We start from the raw sequence: 26,750 nt of genomic DNA on the forward strand, positions 1-26,750 counted from the left end.
CCTCCCTCCCTTCAGTCCACAGTTCATTTTCAGTATTCAGTAGTCTTTCATGATTTGTGTCCCTCACTCTCCCCCGCTCTCTTCCCCCTTCCTCTCCCCATGGGCCCCTGTTAGGTTTCTCCTGTTAGACCTATGAGTGCAAACATATGGTATCTATCCTTCTCTGCCTGACTTATTTCACTTAGCATGACACCCTCGAGGTCCATCCAGTTTCCTACAAATGGCCAGAGTTCATTCTTTCTCATTGCCATGTAGTACTCCATTGGCTTCTCAATTTTCACAATGAGAAGATACCAGAAGGATCTTTGACCATCTGTCTGTACACAACTTATGTAGATATAAACACACAGTGTGGAAACAGTCAACTGTTTACTTATGATATTTGTTAGTTTGGTTACATATTTAAGATGTATTGAAGGGGCACCTCGGTGGCTCAGTCAGTTAAGCATCTGATTCTTGGTTTCAGCTCAGGTCTTGATTTCATGGTTTCAGGAGTTTGTGCCCCATATCAGGCTCTTTGCTGACAGGGTGGAGCCTGCACAGGATTCTGTCTCTCTCTCTCTCTCTCTCTCTCTCTCTCTCTCTCTCTCTGCCCCTTCCCCACTTGCACTGTTTTTCTCTGAAAATAAATAAATAACCTTAAAAAAAAGATGTATTGCATTAGCTAATTCATTTATTTTTTAATGTATTTCTTTACAATTTTTTTTAATGTTTCTTATTTTGGAGGGAGAGAGAGAGAGAGAGAGGGAGACACAGAGTGTGAGCAGGGGAGGGGCAGAGAGGAAGACACAGAATCCTAAGCAGGCCCCAGGCTCTGAAATGTCAGCATAGAACCGAACGCAGGACTCGAACTCGTGAGCCATGAGATCATGACCTGAGCTGAAGTCCGATGCTCAACCGAGTCACCCAGGCACCCCATAGGGTGTCATTTTTAAGTACACATTTCATTCTGTCGGCATTCCACTTACAGCTTCCCATGGCATTGCATGGCATGTGGGACACAGCTGGGGACCTGTCCAAGGCTTGGGGGGGTGCTCACCGTCTGTCCTCAGCTGGCGCCAGGTCAGCCTCCAAGCCTCCGTCTGGCCCTCTGCCAGCACGCCCACACCACTAGTTCCTGCCTTCCGGGGCCTGTGAGCCGCCTGGTGCCCCCTGAACCATGCGCCTCCCCTGCACCTGGCCCCTCCCACAGATGACTGTGATTCCGGCCTGCCGGCCTCTCTGGGCGGACACCCACTGCCCCCTCTGCTTGTTCACACTCTCGGGCGCGTCCAAAGCTGAGAACCGCATCATTCACTGTTCGTAACCTCCCCTCTTTGACATCTCATGGTCCCACTAGGCTGCCAGCTTTTTCTGGGGGCAGGACTGCTTCTCCTCCATCCCACTCTGGACCCCAGTGTTTGAACAACGCTCGCTACATGGCAGGAGGTCAGAGACACTGAATCAATAACAGCAGCACCAGCGAACATGGAGGGGATACTCATTATGCCTCAGGCTCTACACCAACTCCTTTCATGGATTATTGATTTAATTCCTAAAACAACAGGATAATCTTGACGATCCCCATTTCACAGACATGGAGCCAAGGCTGTGCGAGAGGTTAACTCCTACATTCACACGGCACAGCCTGGGCTTCGTCAGGATGACCATATCCCCGCCCAACGCTTCCAACTTATCTAGTAAAATAAATAACCTTCTTGGATATCTGAGCATATGTGACACAGAAGAAAAACACGTCCACAAAACTTGCAGAGGATATAAGCAGACAACCAAGCTCTCCAGAGTCAAATAGTAAGTTGATAAAATGAGCTGAAGCCCAAGCGGCTGCAAAATCCCTGCTTTCAAGACTTCTGGAAAGTTTGTGTACGGAACAAGGTAGCCCGTACTTGATCACAGGAGCATGGTCGTTCATGTATATACATATATACTTGGTGTTGTGCACTTAAAAGAGCTCAGGCACATAATCTGGTCTGAAACAGCTAAATATCTTGCTGTGGGAAAACGCGGTAGTTCTCACACTTGACATTTACATGTGAGTGGGACAGCCCGATGTCTCCTCTTCACCACTGCAATGGCCCTGGGTGCTCGCTGGGTCCTGTCTACACGGGGGTGAGAGGTAGGCATCTCTTGCCCAGCTCCTGTGGGAATGAAGTCACCACTGGGAAGTAAGCCAGCACAAGTGACCCAGCTGGCTGACGTCTACTTATAGAAAAGGTTGGGAAACCTTCATAGTACGGCTTGATGGGCCAAACACCTAGCTGAACTATTTTTTCAAAAATAAAAATGAGGGCCGGGCACTTGGGTGACTCAGTCTGTTAAGTGCCCGACTTCAGCTCAGGTCATGATCTTGGGGTTGGTGGGTTCGGGCCCTGTATCTGGCTCAACATTTAAATGTCTAAATAAACATTAAAAATTAAAAAAAAAATAATAATAAATAAAAGTGAGGGATATAGAGCTGGCCCATTAGTAGTGGCAGGAAGTCAAGACGTGCCACGGGGAAGGGTCCCCTTAAGAACACGGGCTCTTAAGGTTAAACTAGTAAAATCAATGGGAAATGGAGACAGTTTGGTGTCTGCAGTATCCCCCCTAAACAACGAGCTGAGCCTCGTGGGTCTGTGCTGGGAGGTGTGGCTGGAGACCTCAGAAGCTTGGCTGAGATCAGGGACCAGCAGGAGTCTGGGGGGCATGACCACTGTGGTCTGAGGAGAAGCTGCACCTGGGGGGCTCAGTTGGTCAAGCGCCTGACTTCAGCTCAGGTCATGATCTCACGGTTTGTGAGTTCAAGCCCCACATCAGGCTCTGTGCTGACAATTTGGATCCTGGAGCCTGGTTCGGATTCTGTGTCTCCCTCTCTCTCTGCCCCTCCCCTGCTCACATTCTGTCTCTGTCTCTCTCTCAAAAATAAATAAGCATTTAAAATATTTAAAAGAAAAGCCAAGACAAGACAAGAATAGAAAAGAAAAGAAAAAGCTTCTCTACACGGAATGCAGAAGTGGGATGTCCGGTGAACCAGACCAGGAGTAAGGGGGGTTATCCAACATGGCCGTGGCGAAAAACTCGGGATGTGGATGCCACCAAGGATCTGTTCTGCAGAACAGAGGTATTTCTTTATTTCTTTAAATAATTATTTTACTTTATAAAATAATTTTTTTATATTTAAGCAGCGTGGCCAATTAGACGATTCCTGGGAGAGCCAAGCTTTCATATTTGTGAGCCAGGAAACCCTGAGTGCGTAGCTCCTAACGTGGGTCTCTGAGCTCTGCTCCCCGGAGACCTAAGCATTCTCTTCTGCTGGGAGATTTCAATATGTGAGATTGCGTATCCGAGGGAGATACGTGTGCTCAGGGGCAGCCCAGGGCCAACACAGGAGCTCAAGTGTGGACCACCACACTGTGGGCTAGGGACACGGCAGGAAGCATCGTGGTGGGACAGGAATGGCTTGTTGGCCTCCTCCTGTCCTGAATTGAGTAAAGATAATCTACTGAGGATTACAGTGGACCCAGCACTATAAATTCAGCACTAAAAATTCAATCCACTCAACTTTAGGAGGTATTATCCCCATTTCGTAAATGAGGAAACTGAGGCGTGGAGAAAGTCAGCGTTTGACTAGCATCTCACAAAGCGTCAGTACCGTGGAACCTCAAGTCTGATCTTCTCGCCTCATGGCTCCTGGCCTAGTCACTAACTGTCCCCCCAGGCCCCTCTGAACAGGTCACACTTACCCTTCCTTCTAGTCCTGATTGTGGACAGGGTTGCCCAGAGCTGCTGAGAATAAAGTTTTGGATTCGATGTCCATCACATATGAGTTTGGTCATCGTGATTCAGGCCTCTTGGGTTCCGTCAAGAATAATTTCTGGATATGCAGTTTTTGGATGACCTCCCTGAGGTCACGCCCTGACGTTGAGGCCAGCTGCTACCCGAGGTGACCAGGTGACACCCGGCTGGGTCCCACCTTCTACCACGGCACCAGCAGTGCTGAGATACGTGTGTTGCCTTCACACCCCCTCCAGATCTGCCCTGGGAACGCAGGACGGACTGCGGGAGCCGGCGCTCCAGGCCCACTGCTCTCTCTCCTCACAGGCAGACCTGGATCCCCATTATTTGCATTTGAAAAGCTGGTCTCTGTTCCTGCCTGGGATTCTCATAAATCAAAACTGGTCAGTACTTACAGCAGAGTCCAAAGGGAGAGCCTCTGGGAGGGCCCCCAGCACTTAAGCATTCTATATGGGAACCAAGAAAACTTCATCTGAAGACAGGAGATTGGAAGAACTAACAGGCCTGCTTTTCATCTGCTTCTCATTTAGAAGAACTGGACTACTGGGGAAAAGGGTAAAAATAAAGATTGGAAGCAAAAAAAAAAAAAAAAAACAAACCATCTCTAAAGGCAAGCAGAGCCCCCATTCGGAAACACGTAGAGGTTAATACAATCCCTCCCCTTCCTGGAGGCCAGTGAATTGCTCAGGTAACTTATCAGGCTGAGTGTGTGCGGGTCGGGGTGCAATACGGGAAGGTGACGGGGGTTCGTGGTGACCGCCACAGCGCCCACGGGGAAGCGCTATCATTCAAAACCAGAGGCCATCGGTCTTAAAACAGATTGAGTCCAGGAACAATATTTGCCTCTGTCACGTCACCCCAAGGGCAGCACGGCAGAGACAGACCATCCGTGGGCTGCCCTAGGAAATATATATAATTCGTGACATGTAATGTGAATTTAGTTATATGTTTATGCAGCTATATACACACACGCATGTACACGTTTATACACAAATGTACTGGTGAGTTTAAGGCAATTAAATTATACTTAGAAAAAGGCAAAAAAAAAAAAAACCCACAAAAAAACAACCCAAACTCAGTTCCTTGGAGAAGAAGGCAGGGCAGAAATGGAAAGAGAAAGAAAAGTGTATCAAATTATTTTTCCCATTACATTAATCAGAAATGTTAACTCATGAATACCCTTAGTGGGTATTTGTCTTCAGTCGATTCAGACAAGCCAGTCCCTTGCTGCTCTTTAGAATGGAGGTGGGTGTAAGCACTTTCAAGAACAGGAGCCCTGTAGGACTTATCTTGTATCCTGCCCCCCCCCCCACCCCGGAACAGTGTCTGAAACATAGTTTGTTGAACGGATGAATGAATGAACGAACACGAGCAAAACAGCAGAATGTGCGATGTGGAAATCAAGTACTTTAAATATCGGGGCACACAGGTGAACATCTGACTCTTGGTTTTGGCCCAGGTCATGATCTCCTGGTTGGTGAGTTCAAGGTCCATGTCTGGCTCTGCACTGACAGTGCGAGCCTGCTTCTGACTCTCTCCCTCCCTCTGCCTCTCCTCTGCTCACGCACATACTCTCTCTCTTTTTCAAAATAAATAAAGAAACTTAAAAAAATTTTTTTAAGTACTTTAATATCAAAATGTGAAAAATAAAAATGGGAAAACACACCTCAGATTAAAAGTTCTTTTGTCCAATAAAACGAATGGATATTTTTTAATACTCCTCATAGAAATGTTTGAAGGAATTGACATTCAAATCTTGCCTTCTAAGGGGCCCTAACTTCTGTGTTTAAATCAAAACCTACAGGTTATTTTCAGGGCATAAATCAAGTTTGCATTGCTGTAGAATTTTTTTTTGATAAGTCACTTAAAGTGTATCCTGGACTAATAGGTTTTTCTGAACAGAGTATATCAGTCACTAGTTCAACCGAACCAAACAAACTCTTGTGTACTATGCTGACCGATATTTACATAATATAACCACATAAGACATTAGGAGACCTGTTTCTGTATGTTCATGTCTGTGTAGAAATTCAACTACAAATATATTCTGAGAAGTCCCACATTTTATATTTGTTTTGGCTTTCACTGTTTCCATTTCTAGGAATAGCATGCCAATGATTACTTTAAAAGAATGATACTGATTCATTGAAATATTTATCCAGCTCCTGTCATTGGCAACAGAAGTTACCCAGTTTCCTTAAACTCATTCCAATGACACTGTCCTCTGCATATCAATCAAATTTCTCTCCAAGGAGGTCAAAGGGAAAGACGAAAACAAACAATGCGGTTCAAAAGGATTAGGAGAATTGCTGTTTGTGGACAAAAGATTGTGTTAGTTTCTGCCACAAAACAATGGTGTTTTATTTCTGTGACCTATAGAGCACACACAAAAGGATGTGAAAAAGGAACATTCACGCCCCCCATCATTTGGTTTAAGGAACAGAACATGACTTGTATATCCTAGAGGCACCTTAGTGCCTTTCTTCTGTCACCACGTTTGTTTTAAAAATTATTTTCAAAGACTTGAAGGGGGTTAAGGTGATGATCAGGTATCATTGTGTTACAAAGGTTCTCCAACTTCTAAAAACGCCATCTATACCCCAGGCCAAGGGTCGATGCTTCCTGCCGTGTCCCTAGCCCACAGTGTGGTGGTCCACACTTGAGCTCCTGTGTTGGCCACGGGCTGCCCCTGAGCACACGTTATCTCCCTCGGATACGCAATCTCACATATTGAAATCGCCCAGCAGAAGAGAATGCTTAGGTCTCCGGGGAGCAGAACTCAGAGACCACGTTAGGAGCTACGCACTCAGGGTTTCCTGGTTCACTAAAATATAGCTAAACACGAAAGCTTGGCTCTCAGAATTGTCTGATTGGCCTCGGTGCGTCAATGCAGCACGTTGTACGTTTCCTCATCTAGTATTATAAGAACAATGTCTCCCAGCACGGCCAGCTCAAGAATTCCTCTCGGACAAGTAAATGCATTCCGATTCAGGAAATTACTGAGGCCACAAATCTTAGAGGGAAAATGTGCCCCCTGACCACAGTCCAACCCAGTTCCCAAGCTGATAAGCCATGATTTATCTTTTTAAGAAATATTTGGGAAATATCTCGACTTAAAATGTTTAAACTGAAGTACAGTTGACATATATTAACTTCGTTTCAAGTGTACAGCACAGCAATTCAACAATTATGTAGACATTATGAACTATTCACCATATGTTACAATACTATCAACTATATACCCTGTGCTGCACTTTTCATCCCCATGACTTACTTTGTTCACAACTAGAAGTGTGTGCGCTACACAACTGGAAGTATGTATCCCCTTCACTCGTTTCAGATTACACTATTCTTTTTTTTTAATGTTTTATTTATTTTTGAGACAGAGAGACAGAGCATGAGAGAGGGAAGGACAGAGAGAGAGGGAGACACAGAATCGGAAGCAGGCTCCAGGCTCTGAGCTGTCAGCACAGAGCCCGACGCAGGGCTCGGACCCACAAACGTGAGATCATGACCTGAGCCGAAGTTGGAGTCTTAACCGACTGAGCCACCCAGGCGCCCCTCTCTTCAGATTACAGATAAGAGAAGTCAGGACTGGAGAGGTTAATTAATTTGCTGAAAGACACAAAGCTTATAAATAGCAAACATTTCATGTTTCTTTCTTGATTCACTGCTTCGCCCCTATACCATACTAAACCTCTTTGCTCCAGGGGGGAAGAAAAGGGGAACAGTGATAGGCATTCTTCCTGCTTCCCTCAGTGCTTATCCTCCTGACTTCTATCAATATGGACTAGAACTGCTGCTCTGGAAACAGAGTAAAATGCAGAAGCATTAACTGGTTGGTGGAGTGGATAGCCTATGCATCTAGAGGAAACCAATGGATTGATTTGTCCTTTTTTATTAGCAAGTTTGAATCTCTCATGGGATATGACAGAGCATAAAACAATTAATTAGCTAATTAATAATATATGGCCATCTACATCAATGATTACATTCAAATTTTACATGCAAAGTTTACTTTGGAAAAAGCATCAGTTCTAAATAAATAGCTTTCCAAGTGAAAAGAGATTTGTGTAATATCTATGCAGGTAATTTATAGTCCAACATGAAAATACAGACTTTTGATTGAAGAAGTATTTATAGAGCATAAGAAGTAATGTCCTCAAGTCATCAGCAAGACCCTATTTGGTATGATAATAAATTTGATCCAAAATGTAAATGTATTTCAAATATATTTCTTAAATTATAGGGATAATACTATTAGTAAATTTTTATCATTTTTATATACACATAAAAATTAATATTTTTCCATTTAACTAACTTCCTTATATTCTGTATATTTGATCAATATGAATGTGCAATACCACCAAGACTTTACTAGAAGTGTTACTAATTGGTTACTTTGTGAAAATCACACATGAAAACCATACCCACAGCTCTGAGGGAATTTCTGTGGCATTGAGATTTGTCCCCTGGGCACTGCTTGGTCACGAACAGAGCACAGAGGGAATTTCCATTGGAGATCGTTGGATTTTTAAAGAAAACCAAGAAACTGGCCAATGAAACCCTCCAGGCCAGTCGAGACTGAAGGGGTCGCCTTACAAGTGCCGTGAAATTAACGTGAGGCAGAAACAAGTTGTCTCCCAGAATAAGCCTCCTGCTGTGAGGGCTGCTCTTATACCATCTTCTCTTTGCCCACATGATTTTCATAAGGAAGAAAATCTTAATAAAGATTCTGCTTTCCACTTACGTTCAGCCCACTTCAGCCTACAGTGAAATCTACCAGCACAAGGACAGGGAAGAAGTGACTCTTCCATAACATTTTTAGAAAAATGCCCTTCTTCTATTTCTGTCAGGTGTACTTGCACGAGTGTGGCCAGCACGTCTTTTCCGGCTACGCATCTTTGAAGAATTTATTGCCACTTTCCTTTCGTCTGACTCAACCTGCTTGTCAGTGAAATAGTTGTCTTAATTTGCCATTGTCACTAGCACTGAAACAGCCCTTGAGGGACAGGGGAGGTCTGGACTCCAGTTCAGAGCCCTGGTTTCCGTGCTGGCAAGGCGGAGCCCAGTTCCTACTTTCCTATTCTGCCCCGCAAGTCTCTACTTCCATGCAGGATGCAGGGACATGTTTGCTTTAAAAGAACAAGAACATCAGGGTCTCTACAGAGGGTTTCAGAGTCAGGCTTCCACCCTGCACCCCAGCAGCTGCTCAGGGACAGGCTCTGGCATGCCCCTGCACCCCCAGGGAGCCTGTCATGAATGTGGGTGTCAACAGGGGGCCATGGAGTGAAGCCCCAAGCGTGAGGTGCTAAATTTGAGGAATACGGTAGCCACCAATAGGCAAAGGCCAAACAGTGATTAAAGGTCTTCCTGCCTTTTCCCCAAACTTCAGGGTAACCAACTGTTGATAAGGCAAAGTTCTTCTCTGTAGAAGAATCCCAGCGAACAAATGAAGAAGGAATGACAGAATTAGAACATCACCACTTTGTAAGACCTAAAGAAAGAATTGATCTAAGCAGTCGTTGTTGATGGCCACTGACCCTGCCGTTGAAAGGCTCAAATGGAGCTTTACGACCGAAGCCTCAGGATGATCCCTGAACCCAGTGTTCAATACAACATCACAAAACTCCTGAGGTGATGCCAGAGAAGAAAAGAGAACCACCCATGATGTAGTCCTACCAATAAAAACAGAACCTGAATCTGCTCGAGGCTGCAGATGTAACTCCCAGTTAACCAAAACCCCAGGGGCCAGAGGAACAGGCTGGACGACACCACGGGGACGAAGTCAGCAAGCCGGCATATGACGGAGTCCACCGGGCAAGCACCCTGGTTCATTCACAAGGATTGCAAGATTTCCAAGGCAAGAATTAACAAGAAGGACTGTTAAAACAGACTGAGCTGTAGCAACCAAATGCAACATGGGCTGTGGTTATACATGGCTTCTTTTTTTAATTTTTTTAAAATTTTCATTTTTTAAAAGTTTTTATTTATTTTTGAAAGACAGAGAGAGAGAGAGAGACAGAGAGAGACAGAGTGTGAGCAGGGGAGGGTCAGAGAGAGAGGGAGACACAGAATCTGAAGACAGCCTCCAGGTTCTGAGCTAGCTGTCGCACAGAGCCCAATGTAGGGCTCAAACCCATGAACCGTGAAATCATGACCTGAGCCGAAGTCGGATGCTTAACCAAGTGTTCAAATTAACCAAGTGTTCAAATTAACCAAGTGTTCAAATTAACCAAGATTCAAATAATCCAACTGCCAAAAAGTGTTCCAAGCTTTCTGGAGAGTGAGTCTCCTTGTCTTACCTGATCACTGAAGAGTCATTATGTCACACAAACCGAAGCACTATAGCCTTTCTATTGAGGATGTGTCAACTAGAAAAAGGCAAGGGACTTGCCATAAATACACCAGTCTTCACAGGATCCGCAGGTCACCACACTGGCCGCACTGCAGGGAAGGGGTGGTCAGATAGCAACAACAACACTGGATCACTGCCAGGCCCCAGAGACCCCCCGGACATCGCCAGGACAACCATTACTATCCATCTGAGACGTGGTGTTCTGGAAAGGAGCCCCGAGGATGTGCAAGATTTTCGTCAGAAAGTCATAAACCTGAGGCACAGGAAGTGAAGGACTGGAAGTGAGCTAATTAGACTTGGAAATCCACTTCCATGTCAAGTGACCTTGTCAAGCCCTTCAAAGTTTAAAGAAGTCCATTCAAGGACCCCATATGCTCAAACTGGAACTGGAGAGGGCACCGCTTCAGAAAGGTTGATCTTAACCAACCAAGACACTTCAAAGTTATGTCAGACTCGGGAACCAAAAACTCTAAAAATGGTGTTCTGACCTTTTTCAATGTCTGTATAACTTCAAAGACTGAGACGAGGAAGGAAGCTCAAGGGAACACAGTTCTCATTCAGCAAACAAAATGTAGCCCAATTAGAAATAACTCTTAAATGTTAAGAGACTTTAGCTTAATTCAGAAGGGGTTTGGTCCAGTTAGCAGACCATTGAAGTCCATCAAAGGCATGAGCCTACCGTCAAGGACAGAGAATTTTCCACTGTCCTTCCTCCACCTCATCCAAGTGCAGAGGCAACCTGTCGGGCACAGCCCAAAACCGCAAAGCAGGGGTGCTGTAGGAACCAGGGAACCTGCAGAGGTGTGGTCACTCCCTGTAGGAAAGACCATTCCTATTGGCAGTGCACCAGCTAAGACAGAAGCCCCAGACTAGAAGGATCCGGTGGGCTGGTATTTCCCTGCCCATCCAGCACCTCCAGCACAACCTTCTGCCATAATGGAGACGTTCACACAGCCATATGTGGCAATAAACATGTGAACTTGGCTCCCCGGGTGATCCTGGTGGTCCCCAAACAACCCCCCAGACAGATCTGAGTAGGATAGGCTTGTCTGTATGCACTCCGTGTGACAACCTTCCACAAGTCACCTCTCGAGTGGAGTCTGTTAGGCCCAAAATCCACCCTCCTGCAAGACTCTAAGAACCACGCCCACTCTGATCCACATCTTGCTGTCTCCAGTCACTGGTCAAAGGGCAAGTTTTTGGTCCTCTCCTAGGGTCCTCTGTTCTGTCAAAGATAATCGATGCTCTAGTATTTCATGTGTAAGAATCATCATTTCCTTCCCCCCAGGCATCCCACTGCTCATCAGTTTCTGCCCATACTCACCGCTGAACATCACTCATCTACTCCTTTCCGAGAATTCTCTGTTGCTTGGAGCCATTGCCAGCTCCTCCCTGTGCATCAGTGATAAACAGCCTTTCATCCAGCCCACTCTTCACCTCCCCCACTCTCGGCTTCACACAAAGTCAGAATGCTATTTTAAAAACTGAATTTTATCACGTCATTGCCCTGCTTACAGGGCACCCACGGGGCACCACTGTCCCTATGAGAAAATACTGAGGTGCTTATCGTGGAGCACAAGGTCCTGCTTGGGCCAGCTTCTCGTTCTCTCTTACCGTCTCCCTCTTGCGCACTAGCACACTGACTCTCTTGGTTTCCAAAACCCTTCAAAGCTCCTTCACCTGCCCCCCCCCTTCCCCAGGATGTTTATGCCAGCCCCTCCTTCTCTGGGAACCTTCTGCCCTCTGCCCTCTGTTACCTGGCCTGTTCCTATTCAAGTGTAGTTCAAGTCCTGCTTCCTCACACGGCTTCCTTGCCTAGGCCTTCCCGGGCCTCATGCTTGTCTTCCCCAGCTCTCAGCCCCACTGGCTTTCATTATTGTTTTGTGATGACCTGTGTAGAATTGGGCTCCTCAGTCAGCCCTGACTGACCTCCAAGAGGACTTGACCTTGTTTACTCCATCTCCACTGCCAACCTCGAGTGTCTGGTACTAAACAAACATTTGTGAACAAGTGACTAAGTGAACAAAGAAATGATTTCATTGATTTATTATTAACTTACTATTAATCACTTGAGTTAATAAAGATTTGTGGATGGTAGAAGATAAGCGGCTGAAGGACAAAACCATGCAGGAAGGCAGACAGAAGAGTTTCTGAGCTGTGATTTTGTCCCCGGGAATTCAGTCCATCATTAGAACCTCCCCCAGCAAATTACGGCTGGAGGTTCTAACGGGCAGGCTGGGCTTCCTCTGCAAGAGTAGAAATTTAAAAAAAAAAATAGCATTCAATGCACCAAAACTATAAAATTTTTAATTCCCAAATATGTCAAGATTGTGAAATTAAGACTCTTAGAGGAACAGGAACCCAAAGGCTTAGCACGCTAATCCTTTCCAGCTCTTGACGGAATGGGGCTATATGGCTACCATCAAGATGGCAGGCAAAGATTAGGCATGATCTGATCTCCACTAATTTAAGAAGTTTGAACTTCACATAGTTTCGGTGAAGCCAAGGGTATACTTAGGCAAAATAATAAATAGCACTGGGTGCACAGGAATAGGCCACTGAGTCATTCGAACCTGATCATGAAAACCAACCCGAGCTCGAATCTTTGTACACAGACTTGCCCCCTTCTTGCAGATGAGAAAACAGAGAAGGTATGCAGCTTGTTGTTGGAAGCAGAGCTGGGCTTCGAAGCCTGGTTTCTTGACTCCAGACCCTGCAGCCTTTCCAGAGGCTTTTTCCTTGAATCGTTAGTTTCTTACACCACCTGAGACAGACCCTCAGCCTCCCGGCGACTCACTTCTGGCTTGGCCCAGACTGTCTGCGTTCCGTAATTCACTCATATGGCAAGTGCTTATCTAGAGCCCGGTATCAGCCAGATGCCGAGGAAGCAGGTGGAGGGAGAGGCTGAGACTCGGGCCAGAAGGACATCTCTGGTTGGTGGGACAGGGAAGGGAGGTCCATTCATTCATAGGAATAAGAACTGTAGCAAGCAGTTCTCCAAGGCCGTGCATGGACCAGCCCGGGAGGAGTGTTCTGGAGTGTTCTGTGTTCCAGCAGAATGACAGGTGCTCTGGTTTCGGGCCACAGGCACCCATGCACACACACAGGTGGCAGTCACACCTGTGACACCTTAGAGCAGCCACACGGCCTCAGGGGATCATGTTGACTTTGTGGGTGTCATTCATGAGAGCTACGAGTACATTTCCTTCTGAACTTACAACGTTTATTTTTTCTGTGAGCCCAAGCATAGGACTTTACATTTATCCTCATTAAATCTCATCTTGTTGGTTTTGGCCCATTGAGCCACACCGCTGAAATCTCTATAATCCAGATTCTGTGATGCAGAGCAGTTACCCCTCCAGGGGGCCGCTGTCAAGAAGTGTGATCAGTGCACCTCTGATGTCTTCGTAGAGATGGCTCGGGAAGCTGCGGGCCAGGACCAGGCCTTGCACACAGCCCTAGGGCCACTCACCGCATTGCAGTCCAAGTGTCCAGCACGGTTTGGGTCAAGAAGAACCATGGATTCATATCCTCTGGGTAGCTCTTCAGCCAACCGCTCACCTACCCGACCCTGTATCTGCACTCCTTTCTCCCACATCAGGAAACGCCGAGAGACGCTGTCAAATAAACACCTTCCCAAATATTTACCCCCATGTCTGACAAGTTTAAAATGTCCTCTCTGCTGCTATTTGAGTGAATATTAATTAGATTTGCCCCGTAGGGTGTTTGGAGTTATTCCGGACAGAATAGAAGCCAATGCCAGAGTTCTTCTAGTGTGAAGGCTGGCGAATATAAATTCAGTGGGCACCCCCCGCCCCGGCACCTGCCTCAGCCAGGGATGGGTCCAGGCTTAAAAAACAGAAAGCTCGGTGGGTCTGAGAGATATGGGGAGTGAGATTTACTGCCATCACTACTAAGTATCCTAAACTGGGAAAACGGATGTCTAAGCCGGCCAGCCTGTCCAATAAAGCATTTTGATCAAAGATGCAGTTGCACAGAGCACCTGTCTGAGGGATGGCCTGAGAGCCCACGGGGACCCATGAGAGTTATGATAAGTCATAAAGCGGTCCCCGCGGTTCCGCAGACAGACAGCAACACTGAAAAACGCTTCTCCGGGGAAGCTTTGAGTTTCTTTAAACATTCAATTATGGCTATACAAACACAGATTTTAAATGAACATCATCCGATCTTTGCACAAATTAGGGATGCTAGGAGGCAAATAAAAGAGATTCCCTGAAACAACTATTTAATACAAACTCTGCTCCGCCTCATGAAGAATCGGTGTATGTGATGCATTTCTGAGTGGGGTTAATTAGGTGACCCTCTTTTAGTATTAGCTTTGGATTATATGGCTCTTACGGTCTGAGACACCGAGGCCACCTTTATTTTGGTTATGATTTCCAACTAGGTTTTTAATTAAAACAGACTTCTGGATATTTAAAGACCTAGTATTCAATGGATAGACCTTCCCACCCATTTGAGAGTTGCTGGAGGCCTTTTTAAAACACAGGATTTCCTTGTTATGAATAATAAATGCTCCAATGTTCTTCTTTTCAACCTTTAAATTTTTACAAATTTTTTTCCTCCAATATAAAAAGTTTTCCTAATTTCAACAGTAAGATTTTCTTGTTCTAACGCATGCACAAAGTAAATGTCTTCCATAATCTTACTACTCAGAGCTACATGTGCATATATATAATTTTAAAATAAAAACCAAATACCATGAAAACATGACCTAATGTGCTGTTTACATTGATTATATCAAGGATGCTTTTTACAATAAGAAAGATTCCCATCACTACCTCTAATTGCTGTACAATACTCGATTTCATGGCTGAAACCTAAATTATTTATTCAATCTCCCCTTATCAATTTAGGTACAATATCCTGCAGCGAGCATCCCTGAATGCAAGGCTGATTCCCGGCCTGCAGGCATGAAACAAGGTGCAGACAGGTTACCTTCTGGCTAACCAGGCTCTCCACTGTGCCGGTTACATATTCACATTAGTCTTGCTTGAACATTTATTTACCTTTGAGTTCTTATAGCTTCATGTGGACAAATTCTCTAATTGGACCTACTGGGCCAAAGGCTATATGAATGAAAAATTCTACTTTATCCTGGACAATGGGTTATATTTTGTGTCAGCCAGCATCGAGGTCTAGTATATATAAGCATTTCACTCTACCTACGCAAGTACAGATTTTTGGTATTATCCCCAAAGTGAAATACATATGGACCAGACATGTGATTTTTTTTTCCAAAAAAATTATGCGGAAGTATTGTGGAAGAATGTAACTTTAAAATAGTAATACTGGCATGCTCTAACTATGAAAATGTCATTTTCAGCAGAACAGAATCTCTACGATTGTAGTATAAACAAGTAGTCTGATTCAAAGAAAGCTGTAGATTGGCATCCGAACATATCCAATCCTCTTCATTTATCTTCTAAAATGTCGGTTGACCGTGAGGTTGGGAAGAGAGATATAAATTAAGAAGAGATCGTTTTACGTTTTCAACTCTTCTAATCTTGAGATTATTTCGTGAAAGGCCCAGAACTGGAAGTGGGAAAATTAAGGCACCCATTAAAATGATCTTTCATACAAACTAGTCCCTGTGAAGCCGTCACGGTGCTTTATGCCATCTGCCTTAATAACCAGTAAATCATCTTCAAAAAGAACCATGAATGAGGCTGTTTAGCCACTTGCGGACTCAGAGAACCAGAGGGGCGCTAAGGGACCACACGTCTATATGGAAATGCCCGTGATAAAGCTAAATGAAGAAGGAGATTATCAAATTGCACACAGACAACAATATCCACCAAGAAGACTGAAAAAGCACCTTATTTATAAGGAGAAAATGTATTTGAACAACCCCTGAAATACTAATCAGGATTGTATTTGGTAGCAGAAGTACTTTTTCTGAGGAAAAATTGTTTTTTTTTCTCCTACAATTTTCAATTTTCTACCCAGGAATGTGTCCCTTTTAGGGCAAAAACAAATAAATTAAGGTTTTTATTAGGTGGATTTGCATTCCCCTACCTGGAATCCTACTACCATCTAAAGGTCTGGGATGGGCACCACTCCCACTGTCCCCCACATCCCCTGACGCTCTGACGGAAGGAGAAGCCGCCAAAACCCAGCAGCAACCCTAAAATCCCCCTGAGGACATGCATCACCACCAGAAGCCCTATTCTCTTTTGATCTTTCAGAGAATGCCTAGTGTCATCCATTGAGGTAGTTTGAATCCACCTACTAATAGCAATTTATAAAACTTAAAATGTCCCATGGCATTCTTACATGGAAAAAAAAAAGAGCACGAACATATTTACTTTGCTAAGAGAAACACAGCAGAGGTGACTCAGTTTGCCATTTGGCCACCTGCTCATCCAAGACACGTGCCCAAACCTCTACTTGAAGATGGCCAAGTCACAAGGAAGGCTAAAAGCACATTATCTACTGTTTACAAAAGCTTTATTTTTTTTAAGTTTTTTTCAAGGTTTATAATTATTTTTGAAAGAGAGAACATGAATGGAAGAGGGGCAGAGAGAGAGGGAGACAGAGGACCCGAAGCAAGCTCTGCACAGACAGCAAAGAGCCCGATGCAGGGCTTGAACTCATGCACTGTGAGATTGTGACCTGAGCGAAGATGCTCAACCAACTGAGCCGCTCAGGGGCCCCTTTACACAAGCTTATAGGCTATTTAACGGTGAGGGGTGAACACGCCAGAAACATGAAGGGGCAGGGCATAGATCCCCAAAAACAGGCTGTGCTATTTCACATGCATTCGCTGTAAGTGTATTTATTTTCAAATGTGTACATGTATCTATTTTTTTTTAATTGCTCTCAGCGACGGTGTTAGATACCGAATGTCAGAATTGGCCATGATGATCTCATTGATCCTATTTGCTTGGGACCCTCAAATCAAAGCACTGAGACAGTAAGCGATCCGACTTGTTCACATGGAGATACAGAGTCAGATTTTTGCGACGCGGGTCTCTGGCAGAACTCATTCCGGGGAAGCTCTCCTATCTACACTGTCTCTGCAGCAAAAGTCAGCATCTCACTGATATGTGAGGAACAGGACCCACTAGTTCTAGAAGATAGAAACTCCTTTTTGAATCAAGCAGCACTTGGTAACTTTATTTACAGCCTTCACTACAGACTGCTTATTAGGAGCACCGATCTTCACTGGGACTAATCAAATCGCATAGTAAGGGGTCCTCTGGGTCTGAGGAGCCCACTGGGAGAGCCAGCAGATAAAGGATGACAGGAACGGGGGTGGTGTTACTCTATGCCTTGACGTAGACACAGTTTTCTACTGGGAAGTCGTACAAAATATGTAATAATATCCATCTGTTCCAGGAAAAGAAATAGAATACCATTTTTGGAAATTTATATAATTTTGCAAAAAAAAAGGCCAAATTTTTAAACAAAAAAGATAAAATAAATACTTTGTACCACTGGAGACAAGCTCTGAAAGATAAATAAACCCTTGGTATTTCTCAGGGAAAAAAGAGAGTCTATTCAGTTGAAGCAGTTTCTCCTTATATAAGCCAGGGATTGCCAAAAGTCAATGAATTACGGAATGCTGTTATTTGAACAGAAGACGCTTAAATTCTGTCCTTGACAAATCAGGCTCTGAACAAAAGGAACACCAAAACTATGAGAAAAACCTGCTGATGTACAAACTTCTTTTTCGGAGTGATAAAATTCTTTGTTTTTCCATTGGAATCATGTTTTCAAGTTAATTCCAGCCTCGGATCCAAATTGGATTATGAATCCATGCATTTCATTCTGTTGCTCTAAAGGCCATGGCGAACTACACAGCACTCTGAGCCCACTGCTCCTAACCTCGTCCTAACGCACAGCAAACAAGAATGAACGTGACTCACTCGTTTCTTTCCAGATCTATGATCAGTTCTTTGCTTTCCAGCTGTATTCGAACATTCAACACGTCCGGATGATTCTGGAAGATAAATAAGAGAAGTCAGCTGAAACGCCTTTCACGTCCATGTGTCAACATTTGAACACGCTCTGAAGGCATATGCCACGGAGGGAGAGAAAAATGCATTTTCTTCTTGGGACCAGTCTGACCCCCAAGTGGAGGAGACCAGGTCAACCAGGACCAGAGTCTGGAGGACGCAGCACCTTCGGGACGTCAGGAACATGGCCTGCACCCCTTTCCTTTGGCCACAGAGCCGTGAGACCCTTCTTCACTACCCCCACCTCCCACCAAAACTCCTTCCTCAGTTTCCCTGTCTCTATAAAGGGCATCTTTATTTCACCAACTGCCCGTGTCAGAAATGTGAAGTCCCATCTGAAACCTTCTCCCTCTCTAGCTCCTCTTAGTCTGTGAAGCGATCCTACGGGGATCCTACACTGTCCTCCAAAACACACCTCCTGTAACATCTTAAGCCTCTCCAACCCCTGTCCGGTTCAACGTGCGTCACTCTCACACGGGTTATGACAAAGGCGTCCTAACCTGGCTCCCTCCATGTCTACCTCTCCCTTCCTCTCCTTCATTCTCCAATGGCAACAGAAGTGTATCTTTAAAAACACCTCCTCACCAGCCCACCGCCTCTCATGAGCCCGCACTGGCACTGGGACTTTGGGGTCTACACAGCTCTCCTCCTCAACCACCTGGCTGTCGCCATGTCGGCCTTGCCAGCTCCTCAGACACACTGAGCCCCATTGTAGGGCTTGTCTTGGTGCATGCTGTTCCCTCTACTTGGAATGCTTCTCCCCAGCCTTCCACTTAGGTCCAGCTTAAATGTCAGTAAGTCAAGGAAGCCTTACCTCACTCCTCAACCACATCACAGGCCCAGCTTCCCCGGGATGCTTTCTCCCAGCCTCCTGTCCTTACCTCCCCACAAGGAAGAACCTTCCTACTCTTAAAGACTCAGTATGTTGGCTTCTGGGTCTTCTTACTCATGCCCACAAGGTCACTAGACAAATAATAGAAGCCCAAGCCCAAGTAATAGTTGGTGACAAAAGGAATTAATGAATAGGGCACACATCTCTGCCAACTTCTTCTCCTTCTTCTGAGGCAGACACTCTCCTCCTTCGGGCTCCAGGAAACCAGTACATGTGTGCCCATCCATCAGTGCGGAGCAGGCACCTGTACTCTCTGTTCTGTCCCGGAAATGCTGATGCGTTTCCTGCCCTGCCCTGAGAACTCACCTGTGTGAGTGTCCCTTCGCCCACACCCTGCTAACCCAGCGCGGTCACGTGCGCCGCACTCCTACCTTTGAGCCCAACCATTCAGAGTCCTTACCCACATCAACATCTGCTTGCTAACTCAAAGCTATTCTGTGAAGTGCCTCTCCGCGCCCTTTCCTGCTGTGCACCTTAGAGATTCTGGAAAGGTCACTTCCAACTCCCCTTTCCTAGGCCGGCATGTCTCAAATGGGGGCTTTACATATCCATGGGGCATTTCTCACTAGGAGAATTTGATATAATTTAATTTAATTTTATAGAGACAGAGTATGAGTGGGAAGAGGGTTGAGGGGAGGGAGGGAGGGAGGGAGGAAATATCTTAAGCAGGCTTCATGCTCAGCACGGAGCCCTATATAGGTCCCAATCCCATGACCCTAAGATCATGACCTGAGCCAAAGTCAAGAGCCAGATTCAACCAACTGAGCCAACCAGGCGCCCCATCAATGTTGATTTAAAATTTTTTTAACATTTATTTATTTTTCAAAGACAGAGAGAAACTGAGCTTGAGCGGGGGAGGAACAGAAAGAGAAGGAGACACGGAATCCGAGGCAGGCTGCAGGCTCCGGGCTGTCAGCACAGAGCCCGACACGGGGCTCCAATCCACAAACTGCGAGATCATGACCTGAGCAAAAGTTGGATGCTTAACTGATGGAGCCACCCAGGCGCCCCCATATTCCAGTTTTAAAAGGCCCTATCGTAACTCCAGAGTTCAAGAGACTCTCTTTACAACATAGAATTTCATCTACACTATGGATTAAGTAACCACATGTTACTATGCTATAGGAGAAAATGGATTATTAGTTCCAATATACAACATTAGTTTAATGAGACAGAATTTAAACAAAAACTCTAACAACAGAAGGTCATATGAGTTTTGGGAAAAGGTTAAAACATGCATTCACTAGTGCCATGTGACTGGGATAGCATCTTAAAGACTGAAACGCTACTTAACTTTATTTTCTGGGCTGCCCTTGGCACACCTGGGCAGTTTCCTATATTGAATGTGGTAGCCATTAGCCACATATGTATTTATATTTAAATCAATTGAAATAAAATTAAAAAATCAGTTTACCAGTCTCACTGGAGACATTTAAATTTTTTTTTAATTTTTAATTTTTATTATTTTTTAATGTTAAATATTTATTTTAATGTTTATTTATAGAGAGACCGATAGAACCTGAGTAGGGGAGGGGCAGAGAGAGAGGGAGACACCGAATCCGAAGCAGGCTCCAGGCTCCGAGCTGTCAGCACAGGGCCCCGCGTGGGGCTTGAACTCACAAGTCGTGAGACCATGACCTGAGCTGAAGTCAGATGATTAACCAACTGAGACACCCAGGCGCCCCCTTGCTGGACACATTTTAGACTTAATAGCAGGATGTGGCCAGCCGCTGTCACCACTGGACACAGCAGAGCAAGAGAACGCTCCTACCTTGACCGGAAGTCCACAGACATTTCTGTCTTCGTTGAGCATCTCTGAGTCAGTAATAAAGATGTAAAATTTGCACCATTCAATTGCTCCCTGAGCAAGACTATTTTAAATATTGGTGCCTCAGGGGATATAATTAGGTGCAAACCCAAGTGTTTTTTGTTGTTGTTGTTGTTTAGGAGCACATTAAGAAATCTCTTCTCAATTTTAATTGAGGAATGATATTATTTTTGAAGGAGTTACATAAGCTTGAGAGTTAAACTGGTACATTTCCATATAAATGAAATGCTTATACATATTTTCTGAGTTTAAACAGATCTTGTTTTGTATAGATTCATTCCAGCTAATGATGAAACAAACATCTACCGATCTTGTAAAAATCACACGTCTTAATTGATGTGTTTTGACACTATCTGGTGTTCCTAAGAATCATATGGATTTCTGGGTGTTTGCTCAACTTCTAAAGTTAGTGTTACCACCCCAGTCCTGTGCAACATGACATACACATCACTTCTTTAGATTGAATACGGTAAATGCGCCTGTGAATCCTGGATTTGTCTTTGACTCTGTCACAGTGACTTTCACCTGAATTTGCCTGTTTTCTGGCACTGAGATTTTAATTACAAATATGCACAGATTGTGCTCTCCAGTGTTGGAAATTTGTACTTATCTCAGAAAATGGAATTACTAGTTATGTTTACAATAAAATATTAGAACAAAAATATGTCGCAGTATTTTGTTAAGATGTCTCCAGTGTGTGTATGTATGTCTATTTGCAGGTATTTAATGTATGTATATGTGTAGGAAACTTACTCTAATTATAATTGTCTTCACCTATGATACTGACACATGTATCATATTTTAAAGGTCAATCCTGACGATTATATTTGTGAATAAAAAGAATGTTTGCAGCCCCCCTCACTCCCCCCACCAAATTTAACTAGCTTAAACATTAACATTTGTCTTAATTCCATATGAAGACTTATAACATTCTAATATCAATACCTTTCAGATGAATACATTTTCCCCTAGGAAGGCAAAAAAAGATCTTTATCTGGACATTTTAGTTGAGACTTAATGGTTCAGGAGAAACCAACAGGGGAAAAGAACAGGGAAGCTACTTTCATGTGAAACCACTAATTTCATCGAATTGCTTAGTTTAAAAGCATGTATTCATTCCATTTTCTTTTAATTTTTATACATTGGAGAAAATGAACTAGTGCTGGTTAAGTATAGCATCCCTTTTCTTAAAAATGATATATTGATTACCTTAATGGAACTGTGTCTTTTATTGAATGCTTAAAGAACTACATTTGCTGAATAAATCAGTTCGATGCTAATCAATAGGCCAGAAATGTTTTGACAGTCATTAAAATTCCACTTTTCTAACTGGGAGAAGCATATCCAAATGAGTGTATAAAAATGTATCATTACAATTTTAAAAACAATAAAATAGTTACTTGGCTATCTACCACTCAGCTGGAAGTCAAGATGTTACCAGGATCTTAGAAGCGCCCTATATTGTTTGTTACCATGGCCACAGTCAAACACCACACACCATGTGGCTTGACCAGCAGACATTTATTTTTGCGCAGTTCTGGAAGCTGGAAGTTCAAGGTCAAGGTGTCAGCAGGTTTGGTTTCTTCCGAGACCCATCTTCCTATAAAATCCTCATGGATGTTGTGTGGGCAGGCTCCCCAGATGCTGTCCTTGGGGAGTTCTGCAAAGTAAGGTGCCAGCCAGAATAACGCTGCCTTGGCTTTATGTGTCCACGGGGCATTTCTCCCCAGGAGAATGTACAATTTTCTTTTTTTTTTCATGTTTATTTATTTTTGAGTGACAGAGAGACAGAGCGTGAGCACGGGAAGGGCAGAGAGAAAAGGAGACACAGACTCTGAAGTAGGCTCCGGGCTCTGAGCTGTCAGCACAGAGCCCGACATAGGACTCAAACTCATGAACCATGAGATCATGAACTGAGCTGAGGTTGGCCACTCAACTGACTGAGCCACCCAGGCGCCCCTAAAATTTTCTTATTTTCTATTTTATAGAGAGAGCGTGCAAGTAGGATGGGAGAGGGAGGAGAGGCAGAGGTAGAGAGAGAGAGAGAAGTCAACTCTTGAACCCTTGGTTGGCCCGTTCTCTCTCTGAGGTCAAGCACAGAGTCCCTGCCCGCACATTGCACTTAACTGTCAATATGAACGCATGTTGAAAAGTGATTTACTGATTCGCTACAGTCTCTTCCTTACCGGCATTATCTGCATTGTGCTGTCTTTCTTTTATCTGGGTAATTGGGAGCTCACCCAAACTTGAATTTAAATTATTTCATCTGAGATGGATACAAAATATCTCATCAATAAATGTAGCTTTCCACGCAGGGATACCTCCAACTGCTTTTTCTCTGATGGATGGAGTGACACACAGCATCATCTCCTTGGTGTGTCTATGTCCTTAAAAAATAGCCAATTTTTAGTGACTTAAAAAAGAAAAGGTGGTAGTGAGACACCAGAAGGAAGAGAATTACATGAAAGAAAATACACAACGGAGAGTCAATGGCCAAGACCCCGCCCATCCCGGCTTCCAGGTTACCCTCTCAAAGATGGTCAGTTCTGACCCAAACTCACTCATCTCAACCGTTGATACTGGAAGTTCAGAGGGATCTAATTTTTCAAGCAGAACGACAATATTAAAATACTGCATTTGAGGGAGTCTGAAATAACTAGATCCTGCTCTCGCCCTAAATAAATGCTTCAGACGGCAGCCCTGGCATTCATGGGGCACGAGGGAGTCATTTACTGCTATGAATATTTAGAGGCTACCTTGATTACCACTTTAATATTAGTGGGCTGGCTCCGCAGCTGGGGGGGAGACGCACGCCATGGACAAGGAGAGGACAAAACCGAATGCACAGCCGAATCACACAGGAATGAGTGGAGGCATCACGGCGCCATAATGGGGTGTGCCTGGCTTGGGGCCTTTTCCTTATTACGTAAATGATGATAATGTTTATTCATGAGTCATTGATCTTTTTTTTTTTCTCCCTGATGGAAACTGACCTTAGCAAACACCTTGTTAAAATGTGCAGAATGGCACATATTAATCTCAGGTCTTTTGAAATACATGTAATATCATTTTTGAGGGTGTCACGCTAAGCGAAATAAGTCAGGCAGAGAAGGATAGATACCATATGTTTGCATTCATAGATCTAACAGGAGAGACCTGGCAGGGGACCATAGGGAGAGGAAGGGGGAAAGAGAGCAGGGGAGAGTGAGGGACACAGATCAAGGGAGACTACTGAATACTGAAGATGAACCATGGACTGAGGGGGGAGGGGGAGGGAGGGAGGGGGTGATGGTCATGGAGGGGGGCACTTGTGGGGAGAAGCACTGGGTGTTACATGGAAACCAATTTGACAATGAACTATAAAAAAAATAAAATTAAAAAACAAAAAAATAAATAAAATGTTAGATTATTTTTAATAGAGACGCTTCTTCACGCATGTCCGTGACATGACGGGTTTGCAGATGTCCAGCGTCCTCCTCCCTTCCCGCCGCAGGACGGCACAACCTCAGCACCTCGGGCATGGGCGATGCTCACAGTTCTGGCTCTTCACCCTGGTGCCGCCGGAGTGATCGCTATCACTGATGCATAAACAGTTTTGATTTTCATTTTAGATCGCCATAGCAATCAGCCCAACATCTTAAAAGCCTTATGGATTTGCTGAAATGTTGCCAGTCTCCTCTCTGGGCATCTGTATGCAGGGGTTTGTAGCCCCTCTGCGCCCTGAGTCTGGCTGAGGACAGGGCTGATTTGGAAGCAGACACAGTCATCTGTCCCCTCCTGGAGCTCACTGCTCAGTGACAGGAGGAGAGTGGCAACATGACTTGACAGGAACCGATCTGGAAAACCACAGTGCAGGGCTCATGAACTTACCACATCTCAAATTCCTTTTTTTATCTTACAGCCTCTCCTTCCATTCCAAAGAGGACCTTGGAAAAATCAATGCTCCCTCTTCCCCAGAACCAGCCCGGTGACAACGCTCTCTCTTAAAACCCTTCAGTGGGGGCCCACCGGACACAGAATAAAACCACGGCCTTTACACCATGAAGGGTCTGGCCTCTGCTCACCACCACAGAGCTGGCCGGGCCTCTCCACCTGCTGACCCTCCGGGGGCTCCACCTCCAGGTCTCAGCCTAGACGTCACTGCCTCAGGGACCGCCCCCCTCCCCCATGTCAACCAGGCTCTGCACGCACAGGTCCCATTCCGCCTCGCAGACTTCCTCACTGTGCTCACTTAGGGGTGTGTTTCTTTCACTCATTGACTGTCTATCCTCCCCTAGAATTGACAGGGACGGGGGATGTCACTGCCTTGTTCTGCATTCTATTCCCAGCACCAGAACAGGAGCACCCAGAAACATCTGTGGGACCATGAACACAGGTGCAGAGCCTGTCAGAGGTGACAGGAGAAATGCGGTCTGAGGGGGCGGCAAAGAAACCCCAAAGCCGTAAGTGTCAACTCAGGCGGCATGAAAGGGACATCTGGACTCTCCTCCCCAGTCAGATCTGTCCCCAAGCAGAGGGTGACAGTCTGTCCCTCTGCCCTCAGCAGGGAGTGGCCTTGACACTGAACTAGGATACTGTCTTGCATTCTGTTCCTCTAAAGAGCTTGGGCAGCGCTTGCTGGACGCGGGATTCTTCACATGCATACGTGGGACTCTCCGTTCCCAGCCTGGCCCCTACCACCCCCAACTCCTCCTGCTCGGTTTCTTTGGACCTTAGTGATAAGAACCCAAAACAGGGCAGAGAGGTACCGCATGGCTGGCGGGAGGGGGAGGGCACGTGGTGAAGTCAATGTGAAACCCAGGGCAGACCAGCGGGTGGGGGGTGGCAGGGAGAACCAGGAATCAGAGCCACGTCAGGATGAGGAACGTCAGGGTAGGAGAAATTTGAGGAAGGCCCATTTTGCCATTTACGGGTTACTGACTGCCCCTGGCTTGGGGACCATACCCTGGACACGTGGTGACATGGTGGCCTGGCCACAGACTGTATGTTGACATGGTAGGCTTGAGGACAAGACAAGGTGGTGGCCTGGAGGCCTGGGAGCAGGGGCTACGTTGCTGAGATCGTGTGAGTGAAATCAGCCTCGCACCAGGGCTGAGCGGACACCGGGCCCCACCCGGCTGTAGCACCGGTTCTCAGTCTCTGCTGCCTCTCCGCCGTCAGACATTGTGATTTAAAGGAAGGAGAGAAAACCTCATCTTTGCACCTGGCTGCCCGCGGATGGCTCAGGAACACCAGGGCACCTATGGCAGGAAGCCAATGGCTAAGGCGGGACTTTCCCATCAGCCATGCACCCAAACAGCTCACATGACTGCCCACAGACCCCCGCCGCCCGTCTGTCACCCCTGTACACACAAGGCACTGGCCCCCGCTGAACGTTCAGTGTCAGTGAGGGCTGTCCCCCCTCCCCACCCCCAATAACACAGGGCTTGTGATCAGGGACGCGGTCATGTGTGCGAGACCTTGGCTGGGTGCCAGGCCCAGATTTGAGTCCGTACCCCCACACCACCTCCGGCACCCTGGAAGAAGGTCACAGAGCCTTCTTTGAAGGGCATCCTAAATTGGAAGTTTGTACGTATGTAACATTTTAAATTTAAAAATAAAAGAACTATTTAATTTCATCTTGGAAACCGTGTTTTTCCATTAAGGAGGCTGTGCCCTGGAAGGGGTGGGGGAGATTAGGCTGGGGACCTGTCCACAGACGGGCCGGCCACGTAACTCTGCTGGGCCTCAGTTTCCTCACCGGGAAAACGGGGCTAACTAACTGCATTTGTCCTGGCTCTCAGTGTGGTCGGTAGAATAGTGTAATGGGTCCTCAGAGATGTCCTTGGAAGATCCCTGGAGCCGATAAACACCTTACTTTACTTGAAAGAGGGGACTTCACACGTGTGATTAAAGGCAAGGCTTTGTTTTTTTTTT

The 26,750-nt window shown here is 45.4% G+C and overlaps 1 protein-coding gene across 2 annotated transcripts in view; it reads right to left on the minus strand.

Moving 5' to 3' along the window:
* Positions 1-26,750, minus strand: part of ADAM12 (ADAM metallopeptidase domain 12) — a 340,207-nt gene that overhangs the window by 234,230 nt on the left and 79,227 nt on the right. For both annotated transcript variants that reach the window (XM_029932773.1, XM_029932774.1), the window contains exon 3: positions 18,025-18,098. In XM_029932773.1, the coding sequence (XP_029788633.1) occupies positions 18,025-18,098 (74 nt within the window). The remainder of the gene's footprint in view (positions 1-18,024; positions 18,099-26,750) is intronic.

The sequence above is a fragment of the Suricata suricatta genome, chromosome 2, assembly GCF_006229205.1.
Source record: "Suricata suricatta isolate VVHF042 chromosome 2, meerkat_22Aug2017_6uvM2_HiC, whole genome shotgun sequence".
Taxonomy (NCBI): Eukaryota; Metazoa; Chordata; class Mammalia; order Carnivora; family Herpestidae; genus Suricata; species Suricata suricatta.